The 17,939-nt window shown below is 44.9% G+C and overlaps 1 protein-coding gene across 7 annotated transcripts in view; it reads left to right on the top strand.

Moving 5' to 3' along the window:
- Window positions 1-17,939, top strand: part of PTPRU (protein tyrosine phosphatase receptor type U) — a 360,572-nt gene that overhangs the window by 173,988 nt on the left and 168,645 nt on the right. For all 7 annotated transcript variants that reach the window (XM_083512078.1, XM_083512072.1, XM_083512073.1 and 4 more), the window contains exons 3-7: window positions 6,569-6,840; window positions 9,083-9,164; window positions 10,457-10,572; window positions 12,464-12,638; window positions 13,871-14,164. In XM_083512078.1, the coding sequence (XP_083368204.1) occupies window positions 6,569-6,840; window positions 9,083-9,164; window positions 10,457-10,572; window positions 12,464-12,638; window positions 13,871-14,164 (939 nt within the window). The remainder of the gene's footprint in view (window positions 1-6,568; window positions 6,841-9,082; window positions 9,165-10,456; window positions 10,573-12,463; window positions 12,639-13,870; window positions 14,165-17,939) is intronic.

The raw sequence follows: 17,939 nt of genomic DNA on the forward strand, positions 1-17,939 counted from the left end.
AGCTCTTGGCTGCAGTTCAGATGAAGGAGCAAACCCAAAGTGGTGTTGTTGGGAACAGCGTTTCCTGGGCCAAGTGGGCCCAACCTCATTAGCACATTAATAATTTCACACAAAGGGAGAAGAATTGGAGGCGAAAAGGGAATCGACATATCACTCAGCATGTGGCTGAGTTCCACTGAATAAATGCTTTTTCTCTTTAAAATATTAGAGGGATGTCGGCTCTGAGGCAGCGACGCTTGGTGGGGAGTGGGAATGTGGAAGATGGTGATGAATAAATAGACAAGAGCTTTTCCTCAGCAGTGGGAACCAATGAATATAGGGTTGAAGTTGGAGCTGGACCATCCAGAATCAGACTCCCATAAATGTGAAAGACCAGAGGCCTATCTAGTCCATCATCCTATTATTCACAGCAGCCAACCAGATGCCAGTGGGGAGCCCCAAAGCAGGACGTGAGGGCAATAATCAGGGCTGCCCAATCCATGGGCTGAAGCAGCTGCCTTGGATGGTGGAATATTGCAGCCTAGCCCTACTGCCACCAGAGTTGTGCTGCTACACAACCTCAGTAACTAAGGCTTACAGCAGGGTCAGGTGAGTGGCAGCCCCTTCTTGTTTCTCCTCAGGTGGCAAAATGGGGTGGGCAGTCCCTGGCAACCACCCTATTTTGCTGTTGTTCCCCAGCAATCGGAATTCAATGGTTTGCTGTCTCTCATCCTGGAGGAAGCGTATAGCCATTGTGACTAACTCTTCCTCCTCCTCCTCCTCCTCTTACTTATTTTATATACCACCTTTCCACTTACCAAAGTAGTGCTCAAGGGGGCTAATGGCATTCAAAATACAATGAAATAATTAACAATTAAATGTAAAAGTGAAGCAGCAGCAATTGCAATTAAAACAGGAGGTACAGGGAGAGAGAGCAAGGGAAATCATGAGTTCTGTTGATGATATTCCTGTTTTTGCCACTGGAGTGGGGATCACCAGGTATTGGCAGACGCATACCTATTGATTGTTACTTGTGCATTGTTTGCTTGTACATTCTGCTGGTCGCCCGTTTCACCACCATCTGAAGTTCACCTGGTGTGTACATGAGACAGGGCCTGCTTGGTGGTGGTGCATAGGATCTGGAAACTCCCTCTCTTGGGAAACTCCTTTTGCCTCTTCTCTCCCAGCCTTCAGAAAAGGACAGTTGTTTCTACACGTGCTTGGGATAGTCTCTGATCCCCTTCAAGCCCCCAATATGAGGTGTAAATAAATTAAAGAAATGCAAGAAGAAAGATGGGAGCACGGCTGCAGCAGCTCCAGGTAGGGCTCGGAATGTCCTGTGCATAAAACCCTGGAGAATTTCTGCCTCTCAATTAAGACACCACTGAGCTAGATAGACTAATGATATGACTCAGTATAATGCAGCTTCCCACATCCCTATGTTTTTACCAAAATCCAGCAGGAAGTTCCTTGACTGTTTCCCCCTCATCTGCTTCTCTCTCTCTCTCTCTCTCTCTCTCTCTCTCTCTCTCTCTCTCTCTGCCATGAATTAAAGAACATCCTCCCTTGGGCTTTGGATTCAATGCACTGAGTTGGGAAATGGGCAAAACAAAAAAATCCACCCTCTTCCTCTCATCTCCGTTCCCGCTATTTCCCTCGCCTTCTGGGCTTTTCCGTGCTGGCTTCTGCTACCCTCCCCACCCCCATCAGCCCTCGGAAGAGAGAAAAGCTGATGAAATTGCCAGGATGAGTGGCACAGCATGAACCCGGCTCAACAGCAAATAAGTATGAAAGCAGATGCTGGTTCAGGAATGATGCAAGGTTTTCCTCCCAGCTGTGATTCTATCTTAGGACTGCGTTTGGACTCTGAATGTGGAGCCTTTGAACAGACTTCAAGACATGTTGCTTCTTGTGCCACCAGCTTAGAACAGGAATGCCTTGGAAGGACAGGGGGCCTGGCTGGCCGAATTTGTGCCGCAATAACCAGCAATTCTTCCATCATCCAGTAGAAGGCAGGGACGGAGCACGTCTTCGTTGGCCTGCATTTGATCACGCTGGTTTAATTGCTCTGTTTTCATTCGGCCAAAACTGGAATTTGTCCAGTGAATGATTCTTTAAAAAAACAAAACAAAAACCTGCGTCCATGTGGCTTCATGGAAATTAAATGAATCAAATGAGTAAATGCGATTAAAATTTAAAAGGGTACTGTCAAGAAAGCATTTCTAGATTTATATAAATGGGATCATTTTACTTAACTTACAGAATCCAGGGCTTACATTGGTTGGTTGGTTGATTCTGTTGCATTTTCAGGTTATTCTGACCATGTGTGTCTGAGTAAGGTGCCTTTAAAGGCCCCATCTGCACTAAACACTCAAAGCAGTATCATACTTCTTTAAACAGTCATGGCTTCCCCTGTGCTAGGAAGTGTAGTTTGTTAAGAGTTCTGAGAGGAGACCTCTAGCCTCCTCACAGAGCTACAATTCCCAGGAGTTTGACTGTTTAGGGGTCTCCTAAAATCTTCCCACACCTTTAACAAACAAACATCCCAGACTTCTTTGGGGGAAACCATGACTGATATGATACCGTGTAGTGCAGATGGGACCTAAGATGGCTTCCATTTCTGAGATAGTCACATGTGATTTTTTAATCCACAGGACACATTTGGTGTGTTGTATTCAGGTTACAATTACATATACATGTAATTGTGTGTGTGTGTGTGTGTGTGTGTGTGTGTGTGTATTTGGCAATTTATTCCCCATCCAGTGATGGGGGAATAATTTAGAGCAGTGGTTCCCCATCAGCTAAGTACTGTGGATATCTCTGCAGTCGTTTTCATTATGTGAATGGTGCCACCAAACCCTCCAACGTGTCCTAGCGCAAAAACGGGATACACGTCTTCCAGGCTATGCTCTTGTGTGAGTCATGTGACCTGCATGAGAGCAAAACCCCTACCCCCTGTTGGGAATGTCCTGTACTGTTGAGGGGTATGTGCCACAGACCCTGTGATAGGCAAGGCATACCCCTCAACTGTCCTTTATTTATATTTATTTATTTATTTATTTAGAAATACATTTTGGATTTTCCAAAATATAAACATACAACAAAAACAATTCCAAATCTAATTCTCACGATTACTCTGAATCTCCTGACCTCCCCCTGCCACCCCTTCCATGGGTCCTACTGATTCTATTTTCAACTGCATATCAATACTACTCCAATTTTTCATCTTCCCAGATTATCTATACATTCTGTTACATTACAAGTGTGTTTAAAATCCTGCTAATGTTTTGACTTGCTTACAATGATTTTGTATATGCATTATAAACATTTCCCATTCTTTCTTTTTTTTAAATTTCTTGTCTTATCGATTCCTGAGCTTCCCAGTTAGTTTTGCCATTTTGGCATAGTCCATCAACTTGGTTTGCCATTCTTCTCTGGTCGGGGTTGTTTCTTCCTTCCATCTTGACAACTGTCCTATTTTAAGTGGGACATCCTTGAATCACAGAAGCCCATCCTGGCTTCAGTTTGCATCATGGAATGTCCCTTTTTTGGCCTGGCGCTCTGGCATGAGTCCTTGCACCAGAGAGCCAGACCAAAAGATGCTCACTCTGGTGCAAGTCAATAGGGTTGCACCAGAGCACCTTCTGACCCCTTTTGACTCATGCCAGAGCGACAGACTGGAAGGTGCTTTGGCACAACCCTTCTGATGTCCCAGTTTTGGGGACAAAAACGTTGGAGGGTATGCCGTGGATGTCCCAAAGTGCAAGGAAGAGTGGGATGTGGGAAAACCCTCTGCAGATACTTGATGGGAGAAGCTGAATCCCTGTCCCAGGCTCTCCCCCAAGCTGAGCTTCAGAGATGTGATGGCATTTGTTATGCTAATGGCCTCTGAACTGCCTAACAGCCTGCTGAGCACTGCTTAAAGTCAGAAGCAGCTATGTGTTAAATGATTCGAAGAGGCGGAACTCGAAATTAAATGGCTTAAATCCAGGTGGAGATAGGAGTGTCAAGGCAATAAAAGCTGAAGGGAAGCAGCTAGCGAGTTTCCAGGCAAGTTGTAAATAGTTATCATGGTCTATTTGGCTACGATTCAAGTGGCAATAATATTGATAAGGTGGGACTCTCTCTCTCTCTCTCTCTCTCTGTGTGTGTGTGTGTGTGTGTGTGTGTGTGTGTGAGAGAGAGAGAGAGAGAGAGAGAGAGAGAGAGAGAGATCTACATGGAGGCTTCCAAAAATCCAGATGGGCTGAATGTTTGAGCCCTTTGTGCAAAAGATACAAATTAAATTATAGCTGCCATAAAAGACATTGCTATAATTTCATAAACACCTAATCTTCCAATTTTGGGCTGTAAGGGAGAGACTGATATTAATAGGATGCATTTATAAGTGATTATACGCAAAATCATTTTCAGAACATAAAAAGGAGACCCAATTTGTTCATATGATAGCATCTATCACCAACTTGCTTTGCTTTACATCTGTTTTATTGGTTGTTTTTATACTAGGTTTTCCCCCCTTTTATGGTGATTTTGCATGACAATTTCTGGCCCCATTGTGATTGATAATACAGACTTAGGATAATGGTGTTGTTAATAATGGCTTTGCCACAAAGGGGGGGGGGAGCCATCTGTTGAGGATTCCAAAATTACCTTCTTCCATTGCCTTCATCTTCCTGTAAGCCATCCCTTCCTGTCAGCCAGGCTTCAACTGCTGTGCAGTTGCAGATTTCTCAGGACTCAGTAGACTGACTGAAGTCACAGTCACACTGTACATTTAAACCACTACTATACTACTTCAAACAGTATAGCGTGTTCTCCTTCATGGAGAGCACGTGTTGCGGTGGGGGCCGCCAGGAGACTCCAAAGTTGTGGGACGGGCTAATTGACCGTTGGCCACTGATGCGATTGGGCTTCCCTTGTCGTTGGGAAGAAGTTAATGTTGCCATTTGTTGATTGACAGCCAGAAATGCTAAAACTCCTTGCACGAGGCTAGGGCTTCCTCTTTTCGCCCGTGCATCGGATTGCCTGTCCCCCCCTCCCTAGAATTAGGGTTGTTCGCTTGACCTTGCTATGCCTGTCATGGGGCTGTCTGCTCTTGGGGCAGGGGCCTTGTAGGAATTTTGTCCATCTGGCTGATTGGCTGGGGCCATTTGGTTTTTGTCTACTGTGTAGCAAATCGTCACAACTTGTAAGGTTGTGGTTAGGCATTGGTTTATGGTTTGGTTGGTTGAGGGGCATGGATTGGCTGTGCCTGCCCCTCTAATGCAGCTGCTGCAAGGGATTCTGTTAAAGGAATCGGGGGCTAACTATTGCTTGTCCACCCTGTCAAGGGGGCTCGGGCCACTGCAAGAGCTCCTGGCTGTATTTGGGGTGGGTTGAGGGCAGGTTCCCTACTCCGTCGCTAACCCCAAGTGTATTCTCCTTTTCTGAATTTCGCAGGTGTGCGGAATGTCAGACTGTCCCCCATGGTGGGGGCAGCTAGTCACAACCAATGCCTAAGCAACCACTCACATGTTTGTATTTTAATAAAGTTGTGGCCAAAATTATGCCAAAAACCTTAAACAAAAATATTGGTGTGATGTGTGAGTTATTGGGGTGGCCCTGGGGACCTCGACACACAATGGTTTCCCCCAGAGAATCCTGGGAACTGTAGTTTAATAAGAGTGCTGAGAGTTTTTTTGGAGACCCTTATTCCCCTTGCACAGCTGCAATTTGCAGAGTGGTTTAAAAAGCCCTCTTTACAGGGAACTCTGGGAGTTGTTCTCTGGTTGTAATTTACTTGCAGCAGAAGTGGGACTAGTGCTTCATTCCCAAAAAGAGAGAAGAGCTGTTGAGGCTCTGATCTGTGCTGTCTGTGCTCTCTCTCTCTCTCTCTGTGAGGGGGGGGGGAACTCTGTGGTAGCTTAGTGGTTGGGGAAAAATCCTCTGCATATGCTCCAAGATGCTGTCTTTGTGATTGTTATTTCTGCTTAAGTATTCTGTGCCCTGGCTTCACTAACTGATCTCAGGCTAGACATTTATTGCTGTCGTCTTGGTGTTCCTCAGGTAAAAAAAATGGACGAATGTCTTCTACATTCTATAAATGAGGGGTGGGGAAGCTCTGGCCCTCCAGATGTTGTTTTGACAAATATAGACATTTCTGCAAGCAATTTCCCCCTAATATAATGCATTTTTGTATGTTATTTTCACAAATGTAATGCATTTCGATGCACACTTCCCACTTAATATATACATTTTTGTACATATTGTTTGGCTGCATCCCAAAATTTGGAGGAACATGCATTTCTTAGGATAACGTTTTGGTTTGTGAATCAGTTCGAGAAGTGAGAATTAAGTAGTTTCTCATTAAAACAAAAAAACAGATTCAAATTTCTCCTCCAACCCTAATCCTGTAAAAAAACTAGCCTTGACTCATGAGACAGGGCAAAGTGTTTATCAGATGGGCAACGTACCTGGTGGTGTTTGAAGTGGGGCGAGCAGGCAAAGTGATGGGGAACCCGCATGAACCACTTGTTATCACAAACCTAGTCTCTGATGCATTCACTGCTGAAGGAACGCTCAATAGTCTCCTTCTCTCTTTTTGTTGCAGGGTCCTATCTGATGGTCAACTCCTCTCAACATGCTCAGGGTCAGAAAGCTCACATCCTCTTCCAGACGCTCAGTGAGAACGACACCCACTGCCTCCAGTTCAGTTACTTCATGTACAGCCGGGACGGCCACAGCCCAGGGACCCTGAACGTCTACGTGAAGGTGAATGGAGGTCCACTGGGCAGTGTGGTGTGGAATGTCTCTGGCTCCCATGGGCGGCAGTGGCACCAAGTGGAACTATCCGTCAGCATGTTTTGGCCCAATGAGTACCAGGTGAGTGGAGAAATACTTTTCAGGAGGAAGCTTGGGTTTGGATTTCTCTGCTACGCAGGCAGGAGGAGGCTAAGAACAAAACAAATCATGCACTCTGTAATTAATCTTTTAAAAATTGTACTTGATCGCCACCGCCATCATTTATTTATTGAATGTATGAATCTCTTCCAGTGAGACACCCTGAAGTGATTTACAGTGTTTTAACATATGTAAAACAGCTTCCTGCTTTTCTTTGTGGACTGTGTAGAATATCCTCATAGGCCGTCAACATTTTATTTCTTTAGATCGGGAATGGGGAGACTGTGGTCCTTCAGATGTTGCAGAATGCCACCTCCCATCATCCCGTCAGCACAGTCATTTGTCAGGGATGATGAGCATTGGAGTTCAGCAATATCTGGAGGGTTACAGGTTTCCTGTCCCTCCTTCAGGCAGTTGGCCACAGACCTTCTTTCAGAAAGCCTTTGTTTTTTTTGTTTTTTTTTATAAAATTTTTAGTGGTTTTACAGAATTTTTTAAAGACAAACAAACACTTAAAAAGACATACAAACACGTATAGTTTCATAACATTTTTTCATAAACCTCTTTTCCGGGACTCCCCCATACCCCCCCTTTCTGCATCCCAATGTCCATAATTTTTTAACAACTTCTAAATATTCCTTTCCAACCTCTGTCGTCTTAGTCTTTTCTATAATCTGATCTTATATCACTGTATCCCTTTTTTCCTGAAAACCTCGACATACTAGCATTCATCAAGTTTATAGTAGTCCTTAAGATAGCTTTTAAATTTTCTCCATTCTTCTTCCGCCGTCTCTTTTCCCTGATCACGGATTCTGCCAGTCATCTCAGCCAGTGTCATATAGTCCATCACTTTCATCTGCCATTCTTCCAGAGTGGGTAGATCTTGTGTCTTCCAATACTTTGCGATGAGTATTCTTGCTGCTGTTGTAGCATACATAAAGAAAGTTCTATCCTTCTTTGACACCAATTGGCCAACAATGCCCAAGAGAAAGGCCTCTGGTTTTTTAGGGAAAGTACATTTAAGTACCTTTTTCATTTCATTATAAATCATTTCCCAGAAAGGGAAAGCCTTTGGTTGGCTTTTGTTCTGCTTTTAGATTTTTAACCTGATATTTTGCTGCTGGTTATGGTAATCTGCTGCAGGTTTTTGCTGCTATGATAAGGAATTTTCTATTCCAATTGTTCTATTCCGATTGTTATTCCTGGTTTTCTTTTTTTGTTTTTTTACTTATTTCTTTTTATTGGTGTGTATTAATTCTATGGTGACCTTCAATTGATTTTAACCTGTGGACTTTAGATATGGACTAAGTAGGTTATAGGTAGGCAAATCAGTCAATCAATCAATCAATCAATCAATCAATCAATCAAATAATGGATGATAGCTCAAGTTCCTTGGAGGAAGCATGGGATAAAATGTTATTATTACAGTGGTACTTCAGGTTATGAACTTAATTCATTCCGGAGGTCCGTTCTTAACCTGAACCGTTCTTAACCTGAGGTACCACTTTAGCTAATGGGGCCTTCCACTGCCGCCGCACCGCCGCCACGTGATTTCTGTTCTCATCCTGAGGTAAAATTCTTAATCCGAGGTACTACTTCCAGGTTAGCGGAGTCTGTAACCCAAAGTGTTTGTAACCCGAGGTAACACTGTATTATTATTATTAGTAGAAATAAAATAGATTGCTTGATACAAACCCATAGATGATGCTTGTGGAGTTTTAAAATGTTCTGTTTTAACTTAAAAAATAAAATTACAATCAACCCTATTTCCACCTCCATGGAAGTAAGCCATGTTGAATTCAGTGGAAGCGGACATATATTGGATTTTGCTGTCCCAGGGCTATAGCATTTCCATGAAGAGTGCAGAATGTATAGTCCACCAATTGTTTCCAGATTCCATCTCCCACCATTCCTGATCATTGGTCATGCTGAACTGGAGCTGATGGAAATTGGAGTACAACACTCCCCAGAGGGCCCTAGGTTTCCCAGTCCTACTCCATTAGAATTCTCTGGGAGGGACTGTGGCTCAGAAGTAGAGTACCTACTTTGCAGGTTCAATTCCTGGCATTTTCAGGTAGGTCTGGAAGAGAACCTTGTCTTAGACACTGGAGAACCATTGCCAGTCAGTGTAGACAGTACTGATGGACTAATGGCCTGGCTCAGAATAAAGCAGCTTCCAGTATTCCTGACAGGGTTTATCTATATGTACCTGATTCCTTCTCAGGTCCTGTTTGAGGCAGTGGTCTCCAGTGAACACAGAGGATACCTTGGATTGGATGACATCCTGCTCTTGAACTATCCCTGCTGTAAGTATTGCTATAGCCTAGGCCTGGAGATAGGATTCATCTGCTTAATTTATACATCCAAACTCTCTGATTAGTTTGTGAGCTACTCCTTTCTTTCTTTTCTTTCTCACATTGAGTCCTTTTGTATTCTTATGTGTTGTTCTTCCTTTTTCCTCTCCTCTTGCCTGAATTTCTATTTCGAAACCAAATAGAATTCCATGTGATAGTAATGCTCGCTGTTTCTTCGGTAATGCCTTTCATAAGTGCTTGAAGCGCTTTATATTATATTATCTCGGGGCTAAACAGTTGGAACAAAATTATAACACTCACGGTTTTCTCCGGCTAAGTGCTTCTCAGAATAGACCCACTGACATTCAGTTAGTCATGTCCATCCATTTCAGCGGTCTATGCTGAGTAGGACTAAAGCTGGATACAACCTTGGATAATTCCATCATGCTTTTTTGTAAGTGCTTTATATTTTCTGTCTTAGGGATAAACATGTGAACTTTGGCTCAAAATTGGGGCTAGGTCTGGGTGATATATCAATATATTGCCCGAAACTGGTTTGAAGTCCATATAGTGATATCAGTTTCATAATTTTTGACCTGGCAATATACCTACAAATCATGATGTGTGTTAGGGCTAGTTGATATATCATCCAAAACTGGTTTGAAGTCCATATTGTGATGTTGGTTTCATAATTTCTGACCTGGCAATATATTGTGTGTGTGTGTGTGTGTGTGTGTTATGCAGAAATCGCAGCATGGGGGAAACTGTGAAACCAGCCAATGCCTCTAACAGAGCCCCATCCTTATTTCCGACATCATCATATATCATTTGGTGAGGCAATTTTATCTCAGCTCTACCAGTGCTCTCCACATTCCTCACCACAGCCCTGTAAATTTGGCCAGGATAGCTATGCCCATAATACAGAGGAAGACTGAGAAGGCCCACCTCAATACATTTTGCTGCCTGAGCAGAAGGGCAAGATAGGATCCTCTCCAAATTCCATGCACTGCAGCTGACTGGACTGCAGCTGGATCTAAGGAACATAGGAAGGCGGCTTATACTGAGTCACATTATTGGTCCATTTAGCTCAGTACTGTCCACACCGACTGGCAGCAGCTCCCCAGGTTTTCAGGCAGGAGTCTCCCCCCAGTGCTGCTTTGTAATTCTGTGGGTTCAACTTGGGGTCTTCTGCATAGCATGCAGCTATATAATGTGCGTATGAGAGGAGGGGAGGGGAGGAAGGGAGAAGGACATTCAGTTCCAGGGATTTCTATGGGTTTATTTCTCATTGCATATTTTGGCAGCTAAAGCACCTCATTTTTCCCGCCTGGGTGATGTGGAGGTGAATGCCGGTCAGAACGCCACCTTCCAGTGTGTTGCTTCCGGCAAGGCTTCTGAAGCAGAGAGGTTCCTTATGCAGGTAAGTGGGGTTGGAGGTTACCAAGATTACTGCCCAAGAACAACCTGGGATTTCTCTGTCCTGTTAGTTCCTGGTGCCGTATGGTTGATAAAACCACAGAGCCTAGGACTTGCCGATCAGAAGGTTGGCGGTTCGAATCCCCACGGCGGGGTGAGCTCCCGTTGCTCGGTTCCACCTCCTGCCAACCTAGCAGTTCGAAAGCACGTCGAAAGCAAGTGCAAGTAGATAAATAGGTACCGCTCCAGCGGGAAGGTAAACGGCATTTCCGTGTGCTGCTCTGGTTCGCCAGAAGCGGCTTAGTCATGCTGACCACATGACCTGGAAGCTGTATACCGGCTCCCTTGGCCAATAAAGCGAGATGAGCGCCGCAACCCCAGAGTCGGTCACGACTGGACCTAATGGTCAGGGGTCCCTTTACCTATAGCATGTGCCCATTAATCCTGGGAGAGAATCAGAGTTAGGTAAGAATTTGGCTTGCCATCCAGTTGTACTTCAATGGCAAACTTCTTCCTATCATCTGTGAGCTGACCATCTTTCAGCTTGGACAGAAGGATGGCTGTTAGGTAAACAATTTCTCGAAGCCCAAACAACCAGTTTTAGGCATGCAGGAAATGTTATTTGCTTGAGAGGAAGAGAGATGCTTCTTTTTACCTCGCCCAGACACCCTTTGCCTCCATGTTTAGCTTGTACCATTCCACAAAGAAATAAGCATTCTAGTGCAATGAACAATATGTCATAAAGTGAGGGTCTGTGAAAGACTAGGATTGCGATAGGACTGAAGTGAAAGGAGAGTGTGAGATCTGCTCCACTTCCGGGTGGGGAGGAGTTGATGGCATACATCTTTCTGACTGGGGAAACAATGTTTGGTTGGCTGATATTACAGAGGGCGTAAAAGATTGGTTGCATGTGTGTGAGGGTATTGGCGGCGAGCCTTTGGCTCAAGTGGCAGTTAGGCATTGGTAGAACTTGGTTTGCGGGAGGGGAGGTGTGGCCATCACCTGTCTCTAATCTTAAGGGTATTCCATTAAAGGAATCCAGGGTGTGGATCTTGTCCAAAGCCTGGGGAGGGGCTAGGGCCACGACCCCATTGGAAACCCTGGGGGAGCTCGAGTTGGTTTGCATCGTCGGTGCTCCCCCTATTGGTGGTTGAGCCTTACAGGACTCCCTGCATGATGGGCAGGAGTCAGATATAGTCGGGTCAATTCCAGTGCCTAAGCCAATACTGCTCACATTCTGTAACCAATAAGGTTGTGGCCTAAATTTGCCCAATAACCATTAACCTAATATACTGTGTCCTTGTGGCTTATTCATCAGGGGGGGTGGGTAGCCTCGGGGTCTTGACATGCAAATATATCCCTCTGTTTGGGTGATAGTTTGGTGGAGTTTGAGAATGAAGAGCCTATTTAGAGTAAGAGGAGAAAGTATTGCCCCCATTCTGGTTTGGCTTTGTGACAAATTTGATTGGCAATGTTGAGATCTGTATATTTCCTGCATGATCCCCAACTGGTTAACATTCCTCCACCAAGAATAACTCTCTTTTAAAGGGTGGGGAAATGAGAGAAATTGCACAAACAGGGGGGAAATGAAAAACCTTGAGGGGGAGATTGGAGAAGACTTTGATACCACCCTCCAAAACTCCCCTTTTCATGCTGAAAGTGATCACCCATGAAAATGTTGTTGCATCCTAAATTAAGATGTACTTCTCATGTGTGACCTTGTAGGTAAGTAGAGAAACCACAGCATTGGGCACATAATAGGAAGGCATGGGAGGCACATGGAGTAAAGGGAACTGTGTGCGAGAGCCAATGAGATCTTAGCTCCGCAAGAAACGTAAGAGAATCCAATGACTTCTTCCTGATGAAGCCATTTATTCTTGTTTTTTGGATGGCAGAGGCAGAATGGAGCAATTGTCCCGGCAGCTTCTGTGAAACACATCAGCCACCGGAGATTCCTGGCTTCCTTTCAACTGGATAAAGTTTCCAACGGAGACCAGGATTTTTACCGTTGCGTTACCCAGTCTGGCAGGGGCTCTGGCGTCTCCAACTTTGCAGAACTGATTGTGAAAGGTATGCAGCAGTGAGTGTCAGGAGGGTTGACTTTGGCTTAGGGCTATACCGGTAGAAGACAGACCTGGAAAGCAAAGAACTAGGGGAGGGTTTGACTCCAATTCAGCAGCGGATGCTGGTTTTGCCAAGCCCTGCAACTCATGCCTTGTGTCACTGAACCAAAGCCCTGAGAAAAGTGCTTTGAAGCTGGGAACAGACAGGTGTGACACTGCAGAGTCTTGGCTGCTGTGCACACATAGCAAAGAAACCCTCCCAAACTCTCAGTGATGGGTGGATTTTGCAAGCCAGTGAACACAAACTATTAGAGGAGGGGGAGGGAAAGCAAATAATCTGCCTTTGCCGCATGTCCTTTGTTCATTTATTTTGACAGGTGCAGCTGAGTGTCAATTATTTTAGATGGAACACTGCGGCACCTTAAGTGTACCCATTTGCTTTGACATTGCTGAACTTTTTTGGGAGGGTGTGTGTGGGGAGGGTGAAGAGGGCAACAGAAGAGGTATACAATGAGCTCCATGCCACCTTGATTCTGCTTAGACTGAGCCATTATGGGGAACATAGAATCTTCAATTTGGAAGAGACCAAACCACTGGTACATTATTGATACAGAATAATAGAAGGCCAGGGACAGGGATCAATGGCTCAAGTGCAGAACCACACAAACCTTGAGGTTTCACCTCCATTGCTGCTTTTGAGAAGACAAGGAACACTGGGAACCTCTTTTTAACCACCAGGGGAAACTCCTGCTGTTTCTTACCACATGCAAAGCTGTGGTCCCTTGTCTTTATTGTTATTTATTAATTAAATTTTTATACTGCCCTTTACCTGTGGATCACGAGGCAGTTTAGAATATCAAAACACAAACACACATTCCATAGTAGCAAACAGAAAGAATACCCCATCTCCCCGGTTCAAAAGGCTGTAGATTGTTTAATTATCCAAAGGCCTGGGAGAAGAGGAATGTTTTTGTCTGGTGCCTAAATATATGTAACAGAGGCACCAGGTGAGCCTCCCTGGGGACAGCATTCCACAAGAAAAGGCCCTGTTCTCCTTTTGCCACCCTCCAAGCCCTTCATGGAGGAGGCACACAAAGAAGTGTCTCAGATGATGATTGTAGTGTCTGGGTCAGTTCATATGGGGACAGGCGGTCCTAGTAAGCCACTTTCTTATTGATAATCATCTGAAGCTGGTGTGATGGTCTCTTCTAGTAACAACTTCTCTCTCCTTTTGGACAGAGCCCCCTACGCCCATTGCACCCCCACAGCTGCTGAGAGCAGGCTCGACGTACCTGATCATCCAGCTCAATACCAATTCCATCATTGGAGATGGCCCCATTGTAAGGAAAGAAATTGAGTACCGAATGACCTCTGGGCCATGGTCGGAGGTTCATGCTGTGAACATGCAGACCTACAAGTTGTGGCACTTGGATCCAGATACGGAATATGAGATCAGTGTCCTGCTTACCCGGCCAGGGGATGGAGGGACTGGCAAACCTGGGCCTCCCCTCATCAGCAGGACAAAGTGTGCAGGTAGGAGCTTTCATTATCTTGGTTTTCAGTGAGCTTCCTTGTACCATGAAAACCAGTTGCTGTACCACCCCAAATGCATCTTCTACAACAGAGCAGTGATGAGTTGCCTACAGGGTAGTATTCATTCTTGCCCATGGGATCAGAAGATAGGAAGCTACTACATACAGAGTTAGGCTATTGTTCTGTGTCGCTTGCTATAGTCTACCGCAACTGGCAGCGTATTCTACACAGACCAGGAGCCTTCCCCAGATCTACCTGGAAATGCTGTGGGTTGAAACCTGGACCTTCCTCATGCAATTCAGATGCCCTGTCATTGAACTATGGCCCTTCCCTCAAAACACAGACACATTAGAAGCTGCCTTATACTGAGTCAGGTTCATCTATCTACCTGATTAGTGCCAATCTGACTGGCAGCATCTCTCCAGGGTTTCAGATAGAGGATATTCTCCATCCTACCTGAAGATGCTGTGGGTTGAACCTGAGGCTTCCTGAATACAAGGTAGATGCTCTACTGCTGAGCTACAGTCCTTCACCTGCACAAAATATTGTAATTCCAAACCTCATGCCTACTAGCTGATTTCTTTTTTCTGTGCAGCTCTGCTTCCTGCGCTCTTAGCTGCTAAAATCAGCAACTTGCAAAGCTGCCAGCCAGATGCAGCCTGAAGAAAAGGAGGGGCAGGACTGCAGCTTTGTTTTAGGTGTTTATGGCTGGGACCATACCAAAAGCAAAAGGCTCGAGGCAATAGCAGTTTGTACATTGATCTAGCAATGCTAAGCATAAGCGTCAAGCATTATCCATCCAAAAGCCCATGCCCATGGAAAATTTCCAAAATGGCTTTGGTGATGTGCACTTAACAAGTGATCACTGGAAAGCCCAAGGCATGTCGCCAACACCTGTGCAGTTTAATTTACTGAAGATGGTCAATGGACCTTCAAACTGAGGGAGTGGGGACAGTAATTCAGTGGTAGTGCACCCAAGTTTGATCCTCCACATCTCCAGTTAAAAGGATCGGGTAATAGGTAAAGATATTTGCTCTGCTGTTCTCTTGGCAAGCTGCTGCCAGTCAGAGTAGACAGAAATATGCTAGATGAGCAATAGCTTCACCTGTTACGGGGCAGCTGCCTTTGTACCTAAATTGGAATCCTAAGATCTTTAAACTTAGCCTAGCTATCTGAATTTGGATTGCTCCAAATAATGGCCAAAGAAATGCTCCTTGCTCCTCTACCAGTGTATGGCATCAAGAGAGGTGGGACAGGCAGAGAGAAGACTGGAAGAGTAAATGGGTCAGGATGAGAAAGGGAGTGTGTACAATCCCTCATATCTTATGGCTCATTCACAGATAAAATAACAGAATTGTAGAGTTGGAAGGGATCCTGATGGGCGTCTAGTCCAACCCCCTGCAATGCAGGAATCTCAATACATGGTTCCCCCATCCAATTTGAAACCCTACCGGACGCTGCTTAGCTTTGCAAATGTGCTAGCAGGTTTTTTTTAATTGCTGCAGTCCCCTGTGTTGCACTGAATAGGCATGGCTGTGGCTAGTTGCTATTCAGACTGCTGGCCTGGTCAAGAGAAGGCTCAGACAGCAGCTTGTGTGTTCTTCCTCCTTGGCACTTTGAGAATCAATAGCTGAGTCACTTTGCATTTTACAAGTGTTGTGGTTCACAAAAGTGGCTTAGTCTGGAAGCTGACAGTAGGGATGTTCTTTGTTTGAGGCTCAAGGAAGCTATTTAAGTACCTGTCCGTCTGTCTACCTGGGAAGGTATTATGAAGTTCCTTAAGTCCTTGGCTGTCTCCAAGCTGGATGTGTTTACTGTCACTGATGCCTGCAATTAGGCAAGTGTTAACGACTAACCTGAGACAGCAAAGGGAAAGAGAGAGAATCTTTCCGACAGAAGCCGGCTCTTGCGATCCAGATTTACAGTTGTGTTCACCAACAGGGGCCACGTTAAACTGATAAATGATCATTGCTTCAGAAACCGAGTAAAGGAACAGTCACAGCTTGTTGGCAGCAGGTTGGATTAATAAAAGGCTGGGGATGAAGTGGTTTATCAGCCACTGGTGCCCATGGTCTATAATTTATGGCCAAGAGTATTCATGTTTAAATCTGAATGGGTTTTGGGAAGATGGGTAAGGCTGCCCCGGTGCCCCAGGCAGAAAGGGAAATACTACGCTTTCCTCCCAAGAACTAGTACCTCCTAAAGGGTTGCTCCATTTAGTGGGAAGACCCTCATTATCCCTCTCTTGCTCTAAGGACATAGCTCCCCCAATTTCTTCCGAGTAGAAGAATGACCCTCTGATAATATTCCCATCTCTTTCACAGCATATAAGTCAGCGCCTACAGAACTGTACACATGTCTTTTATACTGGCACTTCCACCCCCTCAAGTAGATGGAGCCAAGTGCAGTTTAGGCTTTGCCAGGCTGCATTAGGCTTCAGATGCTTCCAGCTTTTGGCTGAGACATCATCTCCTAAAACTCATCCAGTAAGGCATGCCGAGAGCTATCCAGGGTTCTGATCTGTTTAGAGATACCTGCCTGGACTTGTTGATCTTTGCCTGACCTAATTTTTCCCTGCCTTTTGCTCTGACCTGCTTATCTGCACTGACTTGGCCTGTTTATTACTACCACCGCCCTGTGAGTCCCAGGACCACAGCATAATAGGATAGTACAAGGACGTGAAGAATCTTCTAATAGGCTTGAATCAAAAGAGCAGCATTGGTTGCTTAAACACAGGCATTACATCAATGGAAAGACAAAACTCAACCAGACATTAGATTACCTGGATCTTAGATTTAGTGGACCTGGAAGACAAAGAGAGAGTAGCATATAAAAATCTAGGTATGGAAGAGAGGTGTAAAGAAATATGGGCACATTTTGTGCAAATATATGCAGCATTAAAAGAAAGCATTATTACAGACCATCTGGTATGTTTTCTTTGTCCTTCCCTCTCCCTCTCCTGTGCTTTCTTCATCTTTATTTTCCCCTCCCTTTCTCTCCCCTCTCCCCTTATTATTCCTTATTTAATTATCTGTCTTTGGGGAAATAAGGTGGCATGTAGGGATGTTTAAAAGGCTCTTTTATAAACTACTACTAATACGCCAGGGTTGTAGGAACATGTGGGGCTGCCCTGAGGAAGCTACCTTATACCAAAACAGACCATTGATCCATCCAGCTCTGTGTTGTCTACGGCGCTTGGCTACAGCTCTCCGGAGTTTCAGACAACCTGGAGAGGCCAGCGGTTGAACCTGGGACATTCTATATGCAAAGAAGATGCCCTACCACTGCACTACTACTTTCCCTGCATCCTTTGTTTGTCCGTTGGTCCTGACCTTTGTTTGAGCTTGTTCCTCAAGCCTGGCTCCTTTGCTTTGGACTTGTTCTTTGCCCCTGGCTACTTCATTGTCCCATGGCTTCTGGTTTCTGCCTCACCTCAGACTGTTGCCCACTGGCTGGCTCTGACACCAATGAAGGTCATACAAACACAGAAAGCTGCTTTATGCTGGATCATACTTCTCCATTTAACCCAGAATTGTCTATTCTTGCTGGTAGCAATTCCCAGGGGCTTTATCCATCATCTGCTATCTAATTATCCCAACAGGAGATACCCAGGATTAGAACTGGGCTGTTTTGCATTCAAAGCAGGTTCTCTGCTACTGAGTTATGGCCCTTCCTGAAATTGCTGCTGGATGGTATCAATTGCTCCTCCTCCTCCTTCTCTGTGCCACTGCTACTTGTTCCCTTACCTGCTCTCTCCATTATTTGGGAACTGCTG

The sequence above is a fragment of the Podarcis liolepis genome (genome assembly GCF_965112155.1).
Source record: "Podarcis liolepis genome assembly, chromosome: 7".
NCBI classification, from domain to species: Eukaryota; Metazoa; Chordata; class Lepidosauria; order Squamata; family Lacertidae; genus Podarcis; species Podarcis liolepis.